Source organism: Panulirus ornatus, chromosome 47, assembly GCF_036320965.1.
Source record: "Panulirus ornatus isolate Po-2019 chromosome 47, ASM3632096v1, whole genome shotgun sequence".
NCBI lineage: Eukaryota > Metazoa > Arthropoda > Malacostraca > Decapoda > Palinuridae > Panulirus > Panulirus ornatus.
In genome coordinates this window covers 22493437-22508814 of record NC_092270.1, presented here as the reverse complement: position 1 = coordinate 22508814, position 15378 = coordinate 22493437, and the positions used below count along the sequence as shown (strand labels likewise).

The 15378-nt window shown below is 50.8% G+C and overlaps 1 protein-coding gene across 1 annotated transcript in view; it reads right to left on the bottom strand.

Annotated features, from left to right (window-relative positions):
• LOC139763678 (uncharacterized) overlaps window positions 1–11969 on the bottom strand; it is a 79005-nt gene extending 67036 nt beyond the window's left edge. The window contains 2 exon segments of the mRNA XM_071689983.1: window positions 5937–6015; window positions 11919–11969. Coding sequence (XP_071546084.1) covers window positions 5937–6013 — 77 coding nt within the window. The 5' untranslated portion in view covers window positions 6014–6015; window positions 11919–11969.
• Between the last annotated feature and the right edge of the window lie 3409 nt (window positions 11970–15378).

Genomic DNA, 15378 nt, shown 5'->3' with positions numbered 1-15378 from the left:
GTGTACAGGGTCAGCTGTGGTGTGGGGCTGGATGTACAGGGTCAGCTGTGGTGTGGGGCTGGATGTACAGGGTCAGCTGTGGTGTGGGGCTGGGTGGACAGGGTCAGCTGTGGTGTGGGGCTGGATGTACAGGGTCAGCTGTGGTGTGGGGCTGGATGTACAGGGTCAGCTGTGGTGTGGGGCTGGATGTACAGGGTCAGCTGTGGTGTGGGGCTGGATGTACAGGGTCAGCTGTGGTGTGGGGCTGGGTGGACAGGGTCAGCTGTGGTGTGGGGCTGGATGTACAGGGTCAGCTGTGGTGTGGGGCTGGATGTACAGGGTCAGCTGTGGTGTGGGGCTGGGTGTACAGGGTCAGCTGTGGTGTGGGGCTGGATGTACAGGACCTGGATGTTGTGATGTTGTGGCCAGTGTTAGTGTGGTGACTTCAACATCGTGAGTGAAGATGAAGTATATGTTTATATGTTGAGGGTCACTTGTGTAAGGTCAGGTTAGGTCAACATGGACGTGGAGGGGCCATGGTTGTGGAGAGGGCTCTGGTGTGGTCATGGTCGTATTGAGGGCTCTGGTGTGGCCATTGTCGTATTGAGGGCTCTGGTGTGGCCATTGTCGTATTGAGGGCTCTGGTGTGGTCATGGTTGTGTAGAGGGCTCTGGTGTGGCCATGGTCGTATTGAGGGCTCTGGTGTGGTCATGGTCGTGTTGAGGGCTCTGGTGTGGCCATGGTCGTGTTGAGGGCTCTGGTGTGGCCATGATCGTGTTGAGGGATCTGGTGTGGCCATGGTCGTATTGAGGGCTCAGGAGTGGCCATGGTCGTGTTGAGGGCTCTGGTGTGGCCATGGTCGTATTGAGGGCTCTGGTGTGGCCATGGTCGTGTTGAGGGCTCTGGTGTGGTCATGGTCGTGTTGAGGGCTCTGGTGTGGCCATGGTCGTGTTGAGGGCTCTGGTGTGGCCATGATCGTGTTGAGGGATCTGGTGTGGCCATGGTCGTATTGAGGGCTCAGGAGTGGCCATGGTCGTGTTGAGGGCTCTGGTGTGGCCATGGTCGTATTGAGGGCTCTGGTGTGGCCATGGTCGTGTTGAGGGCTCTGGTGTGGCCATGATCGTGTTGAGGGCTCTGGTGTGGCCATGATCGTGTTGAGGGCTCTGGTGTGGCCATGATCGTGTTGAGGGCTCTGGTGTGGCCATGATCGTGTTGAGGGCTCTGGTATGGCCATGATCGTGTAGAGGGCTCTGGTGTGGCCATGATCGTGTTGAGGGCTCTGGTGTGGCCATGATCGTGTTGAGGGCTCTGGTGTGGCCATGATCGTGTTGAGGGCTCTGGTGTGGCCATGATCGTGTTGAGGGCTCTGGTGTGGCCATGATCGTGTTGAGAGCTCTGGTGTGGCCATGATCGTGTTGAGGGCTCTGGTGTGGCCATGATCATGTTGAGGGCTCTGGTGTGGCCATGATCGTGTTGAGGGCTCTGGTGTGGCCATGATCGTGTTGAGGGCTCTGGTGTGGCCATGATCGTGTTGAGGGCTCTGGTGTGGCCATGATCGTGTTGAGGGCTCTGGTGTGGCCATGATCGTGTTGAGGGCTCTGGTGTGGCCATGATCGTGTTGAGGGCTCTGGTGTGGCCATGATCGTGTTGAGGGCTCTGGTGTGGCCATGATCGTGTTGAGGGCTCTGGTGTGGCCATGATCGTGTTGAGGGCTCTGGTGTGGCCATGATCGTGTTGAGGGCTCTGGTGTGGTGATGGGTTAGTGTGAGGGACGTTCGCGTGTTGGTGGTGAGTGTGGACGGCTCTGGGATCGTTGGGGTGAGTGTGGAAGATAATTGGTCTGGTGGAGGCAAGTGTGAAGGACTCCGTCAATAGTTTCACGTTCTTCATACACTCGTCCACGATGTAGTGTGTGTGTGTGTGTGTGTGTGTGTGTGTTGGGGACGACACAACGTGGGCGTGGGGAGCTACAGGATCTTGGTGATACAGGAGTGGATAACGTGAGTGTGGCTGTGGCGTGGAGTCCCCCAGGAGTGGCAGACAGAACCTTTGTTTGGTGGGTTAATGTGTAAACAATGTGGGAGGGTCGCACGTGGGGGGACTTTGTAGTGCAAGTATGAAGGGGTTCCATACGGCAGGAAGTTATTGTGAGGGGTCTTTGTGTGGTGGGGGATAGAGGGCCTGGATGTGGTGAGGGGTCTTTGTGTGGTGGGGGATAGAAGGCCTGGATGTGGTGAGGGGTCTTTGTGTGGTGGGGGATAGAAGGCCTGGATGTGGTGAGGGGTCTTTGTGTGGTGGGGGATAGAAGGCCTGGATGTGGTGAGGGGTCTTTGTGTGGTGGGGGATAGAGGGCCTGGATGTGGTGAGGGGTCTTTGTGTGGTGGGGGATAGAAGGCCTGGATGTGGTGAGGGGTCTTTGTGTGGTGGGGGATAGAGGGCCTGGATGTGGTGAGGGTGATTACGGAAAGTGTAGTGGTTGTTCTGATGTTCCTGGTGTGGGAGGGGTTACTGTAGTGGGTATCTAGGGTGCTATGCAGGGCCTGGGTGTGGCAGTGTGTGGTGGTGTGGGTGTGTGTAGCCTGGGTGTGGCAGTGTGTGGGTGTGTGCAGCCTGGGTGTGGCAGTGTGTGGGTGTGTGCAGCCTGGGTGTGGATGTGTGCAGCCTGGGTGTAGCTGGCGTGGATGTAGAGGACACCTGGGAGGTGGTGGTGGTGGTCAGAGGTGCTGCTCACGATAGTGTGGACAACGATGGTGAGGTGGAAGGTGGAGTGGTGATGATACATGTGGAAAGGTTTGGTTTGTTGGGGATGAATGTGGAAGGCATTATAGATGTGTTGGTTGGCCTTAAGGTAGGAAGGCGGATGTGGAAAAATGTTGTAATGATGATGGGTGAGAAGGGACTTACTGTGGCAGGTATGGAGTTGACAGACCTTGGTCTGGCGGGGCTGTGTGGGGCTACCTTCGTGTGGTGGATGGCAGGTCGTGGGGACATGGGAAGGACAAACAACAGGACACCTGGTGGTCCACATGTGACGAGATTATCTACAATCACAATCTTCACTGTGGTGGAAACATGCAAAAGACATCTCCCCCGCCACCTCTCCCTCCGGTTCAACGGCCAGCAAGGGAGATGGGCGAGAGAAATGAACAGAAACACCATGAATAAAGTACACTACCTAGGATGATTTAGAGGAAAGCATGAACAGGAAAAAGTTGGCTATCCTTTATGAAATGGATTTTACTAGGGCTGAACTGTGAAATAGAAAACGTAGAAGCTTCATTACTTTGTGACAATAAATTTCTGCTTGAGGCAGGAGTGTTGGCTGATAACACACACGACTGAAACATTTATTTTATCTTGATGTGAAGATAATGATCATCCTTGTATATTAGTACAGTATCTGGTGGTGTTCACAAGTGGTCAACCTTTACCCACGTTCCTCTTGCACCTCCTTCCTGTTATATCAATACGATGGTTCATTTGAACCAGTCCTGGTGTGATGGTTCATATGAACCAGTCCTGGTGTGATGGTTCATTTGAACCAGTCTTGGTGTGATGGTTCATATGAACCAGTCCTGGTGTGATGGTTCATATGAACCAGTCCTGGTGTGATGGTTCATATGAACCAGTCCTGGTGTGATGGCTCATATGAACCAGTCCTGGTGTGATGGTTCATATGAACCAGTCCTGGTGTGATGGTTCATATGAACCAGTCCTGGTGTGATGGTTCATATGAACCAGTCCTGGTGTGATGGTTCATATGAACCAGTCCTGGTGCGTTGGTTCACGGCCAACATTAGAGAGAACTAAAGACAACAAGAAACTGTTGGTCTCTCACTTTAGATAACCCCAAACTTTGCTGACTTGAATTCACACAAGTTTGGCCAAAGTTGGACTTGGTGTCGACTGATGGGTTCCAGATATCAAAATGTTGACGCCACAGGAGTGAGCTGTGTGTGTGTGTGTGTGTGTGTGTGTGTGTGTGTGTGTGTGTGTGTGTGTGTGTGTGTGTGTGTGTGTTGCTGGGAGATAATATTACAACCTGCCAGCAACTGTGAACCGTGTCTATCTGATGAAGTCGTCTGATACAACTGTTGTATGCCAATATGGTAACACAGCTACTGTCTGCCATTCTCACATCCATACATCTGTTTTGACCATTTTTCTATTCTTATCATTAACAACCAGAAAGGTAATACATGCCTACAATATTCAACTGAATAATAACAGAAACTGAACTTAGAACATTGTAGAGAGATGATGGATGATTCGTGGATGAACACTGAGAGATGATGGATGATTCGTGGATGATTGAGTTTCATGAAAGGTAAGATGTGGACACATTCCCTCCAGCAGACGGTACGAACCTGACTTATAACGGTGTGACTCGAGAACTGGATAATAACAACCACACAGAAGAGGAAGGGAAGCAGCTGACACTACATTACATCACCGTAGTGCAATGTGCCCACTAGTCACCAGCAGGAGGCCCACTAGTCACCAGCAGGAGGCCCACCAGTCTCCAGCAGGAGGCCCACCAGTCTCCAGCAGGAGGCCCACCAGTCTCCAGCAGGAGGCCCACCAGTCTCCAGCAGGAGGCCCACCAGTCTCCAGCAGGAGGCCCACCAGTCTCCAGCAGGAGGCCCACCTGTCTCCAGCAGGAGGCCCACCAGTCTCCAGCAGGAGGCCCACCAGTCTCCAGCAGGAGGCCCACCAGTCTCCAGCAGGAGGCCCACCAGTCTCCAGCAGGAGGCCCACCAGTCTCCAGCAGGAGGCCCACCAGTCTCCAGTCTTGTATCTCGAGGTTTTCCGGAAGTGACGCAAACAGAGCGACAGAGGCAAGTCCAGCTTACCCCGTCCTGACGGGTGACAGGTACAGGTACCCCGTCCTGACGGGTGACAGGTACAGGTACCCCGTCCTGACGGGTGACGGGTACAGGTACCGGGGCTGACGGGTGACGGGTAGAGGTACCCCGTCCTGACGGGTGACGGGTGACAGGTACCCCGTCCTAACGGGTGACGGGTACAGGTACCCCGTCCTGACGGGTGACAGGTACAGGTACCCCGTCCTGATGGGTGACGGGTACAGGTACCCCGTCCTGACGGGTGACGGGTACAGGTACCCCGTCCTGATTGGTGACGGGTACAGGTACCCCGTCCTGACGGGTGACAGGTACAGGTACCCCGTCATGACGGGTGACAGGTACAGGTACCCCGTCCTGATGGGTGACGGGTACAGGTACCCCGTCCTGACGGGTGACGGGTAGAGGTACCCCGTCCTGACGGGTGACGGGTGACAGGTACCCCGTCCTAACGGGTGACGGGTAGAGGTACCCCCTCCTGACGGGTGACAGGTACAGGTACCCCGTCCTGACGGATGACAGGTACAGGTACCCCGTCCTGACGGGTGACGGGTACAGGTACCCCGTCCTGACGGGTGACGGGTGACAGGTACCCCCTCCTGACGGGTGACAGGTACAGGTACCCCGTCCTGACGGGTGACAGGTACAGGTACCCCGTCCTGACGGGTGACGGGTGACAACAGTACACCCATGTTATCATCATTGCCCAAAATTGAAAAAGGAAATATTTTAAAGGTTAAGCAGTCAGGAGGAGTGGCAGTAATTGGATGCAATTACGAAATGTTTGATACGTAGTTGTTGTACCTTCGTCAGTCAGGTATTGTGTGTCAGGCCCCTGGTACCTGGGCCGTCAGGTACCTGGAACCTACTGATATGGTACCTGGCAGGTACTGTGTGCGTGCGTCTGGTATCCATAAATTGGACGCGTGGCTAAAGAACATGATATATATATATATATATATATATATATATATATATATATATATATATATATATATATATATATATATATATATATATATATATATATATATATATATATGAAGACATAGAAAAGAGGTACATTTGGTATGGTGTTTGTGATGACTTACTTACTTGGGAGTAACGTGTGTGGTGGCGGACGTGTTGGTGGTGGTACAGTGTGGTACAATGTGGTGGTCGGTCTTGGGCATACCTGTGGAAGACGAGAAGTGGTTATTGGTCACTGCAGCAGACTACCCCACTCACTGTGATCACTGCAGCAGACTACCCCACTCACTGTGATCACTGCAGCAGACTACCCCACTCACTGTGATCACTGCAGCAGACTATCCCACTCACTGTGATCACTGCAGCAGACTACACCACTCAGTATATCTTATCATATGTTGTACTAATGATAGCAGTGATATTAGTGATAATGATAATAATAATGATGATACCGATGATAAAGATCAGTAATGATAACAATGATAATGATTACGATGATAATTGCGACAATATCATTCTAAGATACAGATATTCTTATCACGTTTCACGAATGACAGGTGTGTGAGGACAGCAGAACATGACAGGTGTGTGAGGAGGACAGCAGAACATGACAGGTGTGTGAGGTGGACAGCAGAACATGACAGGTGTGTGAGGACAGCAGAACATGACAGGTGTGTGAGGAGGACAGCAGAACATGACAGGTGTGTGAGGACAGCAGAACATGACAGGTGTGTGAGGAGGACAGCAGAACATGACAGGTGTGTGAGGAGGACAGCAGAACATGACAGGTGTGTGAGGTGGACAGCAGAACATGACAGGTGTGTGCTCAGACCTGTCCAGCCTCGCGGGAGACACTTGTTCTAAACACCTGGGTCGGTCAGGTGTAACACTGAGGTGTTGCACGGCCACAGGATAAACTAACTACTGAACACTTGGCCACCACAATACTGACGTTCCCAGGTCCTGGTGGGGATTCAGGTCTCTGACCAGGACCTGGTGGGGATCCAGGTCTCTGACCAGGACCTGGTGGGGATCCAGGTCTCTGACCAGGACCTGGTGGGGATCCAGGTCTCTGACCAGGACCTGGTGGGGATCCAGGTCTCTGACCAGGTCCTGGTGGGGATCCAGGTCTCTGAGCAGGACCTGGTGGGGATTCAGGTCTCTGACCAGGACCTGGTGGGGATCCAGGTCTCTGACCAGGACCTGGTGGGGATCCAGGTCTCTGACCAGGACCTGGTGGGGATCCAGGTCTCTGACCAGGACCTGGTGGGGATCCAGGTCTCTGACCAGGACCTGGTGGGGATCCAGGTCTCTGACCAGGTCCTGGTGGGGATCCAGGTCTCTGAGCAGGACCTGGTGGGGATCCAGGTCTCTGACCAGGACCTGGTGGGGATCCAGGTCTCTGACCAGGACTTGGTGGGGGTCCAGGTCTCTGACTAGGACCTGGTGGGGATCCAGGTCTCTGACCAGGACCTGGTGGGGATCCAGGTCTCTGACCAGGACCTGGTGGGGGTCCAGGTCTCTGACCAGGTCCTTCTCTGGAGTGAGTCTTCCAACTTTCCTGATCACCTGCTGGCGAGCCTCCAGACGCCCCATATGACCACAAGTTGTGATGAATTGATCAAGGAACCACATGAGCCACACCACAGTGATAGTTCTCGAGCGAGAGAAGGTTGTTCTGACGGTACAACAGCAGTGGTTGGTCGCCTACAACCTATGCCGTCGATCTACAACCTTGCATCAAGACAACTGTTTATCACAAGCGTCCAGTAGTTGTAGAATGTGGTCTTGACACAGTTGGTTGTGTGTGGTCAGCCGTGAACTCCCCATCTGCAGGTTGTGGGTGGCCCAGTAGGGAGGAGACACATCGATCCTCGGAGAAAGCTGAGCTCAGCACCAGCTCAGGCTGAGGAAGACCCCTTACGCCAGGGGCACTTCTGTCTTCCAGTGGGGAATATTGGAACCGTGAGCCTGGGTCTTCATCTTGTGTACCTGGCTCAGCACAAGGTTCTTCACCGTCAGGTGACCCACTTGACTGGTACAAGTCCTGCTCGAACCTTTATATTGATCTATGGAAGTTGAGGCAAAACATCACATTGAACTGGCTGAAGTGTGGCTTCAGTTCTTGCTGTCATTCATCTTAAACTCAGTGTAACACGTTGTGTTCCTCGAACATTTCCAGTTTTCCAGTTCCAGATCCCATCAGTCGACCTCACTCCAGAGTCCTGCCAGTGGATAGGGACGTCGTGGAAAATATCAATAACCAAGTCATGCTCACAAGGAGAATCATGTGTAATATGGAGGGAATCCTACGCCTTAACTCTGGTTAAGAAGACTCACAAATGTCAGACTACATCACAACAGTTATAGTTTCCTCACAACAATTACAATGATCCTCACGTAATGATGAATTTTGACTTGTCCCTCACCACGGGGTTTACATGTGATACATGAGTCATGAATCGTGGTGAGTGATACATGAGTCATGAATCGTGGTGAGTGATACATGAGTCATGAATCGTGGTGAGTGATACATGAGTCATGAATCGTGGTGAGTGATACATGAGTCATGAATCGTGGTGAGTGATACATGAGTCATGAATCGTGATACATGTGTATCTGGTGTTCTCATGACCAGTTGTACACAGACGTGACGTCAGCAGCTGACACCAGGGTTAATATCTCCTGTTGCTTCTTTATGGTTTGGTCGCTGTCAGCCTGACAGGAGAGAGGAGTCAGGCGGGAGTGGTGTTGTCAGCACACTACGACACATGTCGACTCCAAGTGGTGAAGCAATCAGCCACAAAGTGTTGTGAGCGAGAGCGGAAACAGCCACTCGCCTGGGGCGTCCTATCTGTTCTTCCTGGATGGAGGACGCTTGCTGTATCGGATCGTGAGCCTCTGCTGTTGTCGACCGTGACTTACGTTAGGCCCGGGACGACCCATTGCCAGGACTAAACGAGGACGGTGTAGTTAGTGAACAGGAGTGCCTGTGAGGTGACGCCCTTAATGGCACCCCTGGTGAAGTCACTGCTGAGGTCCTCGGCTTGGATGATGTCAAGCAGTAAGTCTGGTATCAGGCCAGCTGCCAGGCCGGCCCATCCAACCCACGGAGACGAAAGGTGGGCCATACGTTGCCTGAACCTTATTAGACACGGGTCTGTGTGAGGCTGCCTCCCTCCCTCCCCCACACCTGCCTCACTCCCTCTCCTACACCTGCCTCCCTCCCTCCCCCACACCTGCCTCCCTCCCTCTCCCACACCTGCCTCCCTCCCTCCCCACACCTGCCTGCCTCCCCCACACCTGCCTGCCTCAGGCTATCGTAAAGAGGTCTGGTAACAACCAGGTGGTGACCCTCACCAGCTGGTGTTGTCTTAACCTTAGTGAGACATGATGGCTTCCTCTCAGTACTGCCTAATACTATGGCTATGATGCTACCTAATACTACAGCTATCGTAGTACCTAATACTACAGCTATCGTAGTACCTAATACTACAGCTATCGTAGTACCTAATACTACAGCTATCGTAGTACCTAATACTACGTCTATCGTAGTACCTAATACTACGTCCATAATACTACATCTATAATACTATAGCTATTATAGCACTTCATACTACAGCTATAATGATATATAATGATCTTATCACCACATATATTAGCTTATCTCTGATGCCCAGTATAATAACAGAATATTATCTCAGGTTCTGATGACGTCACATTAAAGATATATTTTACTGAAGATAAGACAATGGTACAACTATCTGGCATTATGATAACATTATGTCATTGTTATCTTGATCATCTTAACACTATCTTATCGTTTCCTGTGATAACGCTGTGTTACATACGTTCTCTACCACATCATAACCATGTACCACCTCCACCACACACATTGTCTACCACATCATAGCCTTGTACCACCTCCACCACAAACATTGTCTACCACATCATAGCCTTGTACCACCTCCACCACACACATTGTCTACCACATCATAGCCTTGTACCACCTCCACCACACACGTTGTCTACCACATCATAGCCTTGTACCACCTCCACCACACACGTTGTCTACCACATCATAGCCATGTACCACCTCCACCACACACATTGTCTACCACATCATAGCCTTGTACCACCTCCACCACACACGTTGTCTACCACATCATAGCCTTGTACCACCTCCACCACACACATTGTCTACCACATCATAGCCTTGTACCACCTCCACCACACACATTGTCTACCACATCATAGCCATGTAACACCTCCACCACACACGTTGTCTACCACATCATAGCCATGTAACACCTCCACCACACATGTTGTCTACCACATCATAGCCATGTAACACCTCCACCACACACGTTGTCTACCACATCATAGCCATGTAACACCTCCACCACACATGTTGTCTACCACATCATAGCCTTGTACCACCTCCACCACACACGTTGTCTACCACATCATAGCCTTGTACCACCTCCACCACACACGTTGTCTACCACATCATAGCCTTGTACCATCTCCACCACACACGTTGTCTACCACATCATAGCCATGTAACACCTCCACCACACATGTTGTCTACCACATCACAGCCTTGTACCACCTCCACCACACACGTTGTCTACCACATCATAGCCTTGTACCACCTCCAGCAGGTCACATCACCAGCTGACGACTGAACACTGGAGGAGAAACCCTTCTACGTTTTCTTCCTCTCTCCCTCATTATTGATAATGATAATACATGAAGGGAGGAGAGCCCCTCACCCTGTCAGTCGCCCTGTGGGTGAGGGAGAACACACTCGGGTGGCACACCCCGTCTGTCTCCCTGGACATAACCAGACAAACATATCAAGGTAAACAATTGTTCACCATTGTTTGCACGATCCACACATGTACAAACATCAGGAGTATCTAAGATAAACACAAACATGAAAACATACTACATGTCTTTAACGCTACACTGATCATGTAATCGTAAGGTCGAATTTACTTTGCAAATAACAGGATCATCGATGCAAGAGCCAAGTCAAAGCGTTGGGTCATTACACTTCTCTAACAATCTGGTATTACGATGTGTGGAACTGACTGTAGTGCCTGCCAGCCTGACTGTAGTGTTTGCCAGCCTGACTGTAGTGTTTGCCAGCCTGACTGTAGTGTTTGCCAGCCTGACTGTAGCGCTTGCCAGCCTGACTGTAGTGCTTGCCAGCCTGACTGTAGTGTTTGCCAGCCTGACTGTAGTGTTTGCCAGCCTGACTGTAGCGCTTGCCAGCCTGACTGTAGTGCTTGCCAGCCTGACTGTATTGTTTGCCAGCCTGACTGTAGTGTTTGCCAGCCTGACTGTAGCGCTTGCCAGCCTGACTGTAGTGCTTGCCAGCCTGACTGTAGTGTTTGCCAGCCTGACTGTAGTGCTTGCCAGCCTGACTGTAGTGTTTGCCAGCCTGACTGTAGTGTTTGCCAGCCTGACTGTAGTGTTTGCCAGCCTGACTGTAGCGCTTGCCAGCCTGACTGTAGTGTTTGCCAGCCTGACTGTAGTGTTTGCCAGCCTGACTGTAGTGTTTGCCAGCCTGACTGTAGTGCTTGCCAGCCTGACTGTAGTGTTTGCCAGCCTGACTGTAGTGCTTGCCAGCCTGACTGTAGTGCTTGCCAGCCTGACTGTAGTGTTTGCCAGCCTGACTGTAGTGCTTGCCAGCCTGACTGTAGTGCTTGCCAGTCTTCTTCATCAAGCATAACACTTTATATCATGAACCTCAGTAGCGAGCCACGGGTCTATACGTATGTATATGAAAGTGTCATGTTTGTTCCGGTGAACAAGTTAGTCATTCTTCGTACTGTTATAACGAAATATATAACGTAGTGAACAATGAACAATTATTAGATATGAACTTCCGATACTGCGAGACCTGAGAAAAGACGAGACAATATGGAAAATCCTTGAGGAAGAGTAGCCATGCATGACCCTTGGTAACGTCACACGATCGTTGTAAACTTAAGGTTTATTTGTCGTATAAACTTATGAAAACCTTACTTATACTACGTCCAGCCTTCAGGTAAACACACTTACACACTTAAGTATACAGTCTGCCGGTTCATAACTTACTGATGATGAGGATAACTGGAGATCAATAATGGAAGACAACGGGTAGAGACTACAGCTCCAACACTGCCACAACTGCACGTCTTCAGGTGTAGTTGACGTACTGGCCACCAGAGGGACACCAGGGCACTTGGCGCACGATTCGAAGCAGATGATTGGCCAGAACAACTTCAGTACTGGTAGTACATACATACCATCGCTCAAGTACCACTCTATGTACCACACATGTACATGTACAGCAGGTTGGGAAACTCTGTCCTTGTCCTTACTGACGATGCATGTTGGCCAGGACGGTACGACCCTTGATCAGGACGGTACGACCCTTGAACAGGACGGTATGACCCTTGAACACGGCGGTACGACCCTTGAACAGGGCGGTACGACCCTTGAACAGGGCGGTGAGACCCTTGAGTAGGACGGTACGACCCTTGAGCAGGACGGTACGACCCTTGAGCAGGACGGTACGACCCTTGAGTAGGACGGTATGACCCTTGAACACGGCGGTACGACCCTTGAACAGGACGGTACGACCCTTGAGTAGGACGGTGCGAGCCCTGAATACGATCATGTACCACACGACTATGTACTACCCATTGGTACACTGAACTACCACTCCTCAGTATGATGTGGTGAAGTGTTACAATAACGTGACCAGATGTGACATACTGAGCCATCCACAGTATGTTATGATTGTGACAGGATGGAGGTAACACAAGGAAGGCAAACCTTCGTCCTTCCTGACAAACACACACACACACACACACACACACCCACCCACACACACACACCCACACACACACACACACACACCCACATACACGTCAGACGTGAGGAAAGTATATGTGGATGTTACCAGTTGTCATGCAGAGTATAGGTCAATCACAGTTGTCATGCAGAGTTCAAGGTCATCATGGGTTAGGTTAGGTTAGGTTAGGTTAAGGTCCAGAACTGCATGGTTGACATATGTACATTTAAGTACGTAATTAAGTATATGTAAGGTTAGGAAGTAAATATAAGTACATATGGGGCGTATACATAAGATCAGGAAGTTAATATAAGTACATATGGGAGGTAGGTATACGTAAGGTCAGGAGGTAAATATAAGTACATATGGGAGGTAGGTATACGTAAGGTCAGGAGGTAAATATAAGTACATATGGGAGGGGTAGGGGGGTACACGTAAGGTCAGGAGGTAAATATAAGTACATATGGGAGGGGTAGGGGTACACGTAAGGTCAGGAGGTAAATATAAGTACATATGGGAGGGGTAGGGGGGTACACGTAAGGTCAGGAGGTAAATATAAGTACATATGGGAGGGGTAGGGGTACACGTAAGGTCAGGAGGTAAATATAAGTACATATGGGAGGGGTAGGGGTACACGTAAGGTCAGGAGGTAAATATAAGTACATATGGGAGGGGTAGGGGTACACGTAAGGTCAGGAGGTAAATATAAGTACATATGGGAGGGGTAGGGGGGTACACGTAAGGTCAGGAGGTAAATATAAGAACGTTCATAAATTCAACATAAAGTCAGTAGGTCAACACAAGTGAACGTGGTGGACGGGGAGTAAGTGAGGACTGTGGTCAAGGTGCACACTGGGACACACTGGAGGAGGCAGGATGGTCGGATGTACACAATGAACTGGGAAGCTTATCACGGCTTTCTTCAGCCTTGGCCGGACCCCAGCCGTGGGGAGGCCGGAGCCAGAGTCTCCCCAGCCGTGGGGAGGCCTGAGCCAGAGTCTCCCTTGCCGTGTGGAGGCCGGAGCCAGAGTCTCCCCTGCCGTGGGAAGGGCGTAGTCAGAGCCTTCCCTATCGTGGGGATTATCAGGCCAGTGCCTCCCCTGCTGTGGGGAGGAAGAAACGAATGCCTCCCCTGCCGTGGGGAGGATGCGACCAGTAACTCCCCTGCCGTGGGGAGGATGCGACCAGTACCTCCTCTGCCATGGGGAGGGCCGGAGTCGGAGCCTCGCTGTTGCACAGTGGTCAGAGAAGTGATACAGTCAGCTGTGGTCGGGATCAAAGACAAGCTCCCCTCTCGACCAACAACCAGTAATGCTAACAATCAAAGTGGCGGAAAACCTCACTTGCCAAAGGCTTCGTCTGATTTTGTAAGTGGAGGTTTACTTGCGTCCTCTCGAGGCCTTCACCGTCGGTGCCACTGGTACTGCTTCCCTCTCGTGGGGTCGCCAGGCTTCTAACTGAACCTTGAATCACTTCAGGAGTTGTTACTGGACAGTTTGATAACGAGGACTGATCTACCTGCACAGGGAGGGGAGCCACGCACTAGAGGGAACACCAGCCAATCCAAGAAAAGTCTTACTTCTGACACAAATATATAATGTCGCACAATGCAGTTATTGCGTCGATGAATGACAACAATTTCAGTTTGGGAGGAAGTTACTGCATCACTCTCGCCACCATCACCTCCTACAGTCAGAGAGCCTCCGTCCACAAGTTGCAGTTCTGCGCTAAACCACATCAGGACCATTCCAGCTGGTATACACTGGTACAAGAGCAACCCCAAGACTACCATGATGAACATGATCAGTAAAGTGTTACCTCACACTCTGTGTAAAGTGTTACCTCACACTCTGCGTTAAGTGTTACCTCACACTCTGCGTTAACTGTTACCTCACACTCTGTGTAAAGTGTGAGTAACACCTTGTTTATATAACCCCACAGTCCACTCCTCAGGTAACCTCCCTGCCCGTGTACGACCCCTCAGCTCTGTGGTCTTGTCTGTGGTCAGTGATCCGCTGGTCTGGTGGTGGTCACGTGACCCCGGGAGCCACACAGCCTCCTCCGTCTGTGGAAGCGGTCCAGCACAGCGTCGGGCCATCGCTGAATTATCTGGATTCCAGAATTCGTCTTGGTTTTGCATATGAACCAAAATGCTCATGATCTACACCTCTCAACCATGAAGCTTTTTTCTTTGTATTTTTCCTTCGTCTTATATGATCATTGTTGAAGTTATTATCTTATTGTCTTTGATGTTCGTGTGGTGTTGTGTGTAGCGAGGGGTAGACGGATGCTACACCCAAGTTTAAGTTTTCAGTGTGGTGAGTTACACCTTCTACCACGTCACTCGAGCAGTGTCACACTTCACATGTTATTATTGATTCATGAACCAACCACACAAGTCCTCTACACATCCTTCCTATCATCTCACAACTACATTATGGGAACCTGACCTATCTCTGTTTATAATCTCTCTCTCTTACACTCTCTCTCTCTCTCTCTCTCTCTCTCTCTCTCTCTCTGTATATATATATATATACACATATATCTGGACGTAACCTGTGTAAACATGATACACAGAAGACTAGAAACTGTATCTGTATGGTTGGCAATAATGTGAGGTGAGGCTGCTGGATGGTTGGCAACACAGGCGGGTCAGGAACCAATGTAAACAGATCGAGTGATGATCCTTCAGTCCCACGAAATTAAAACTCACTCAAG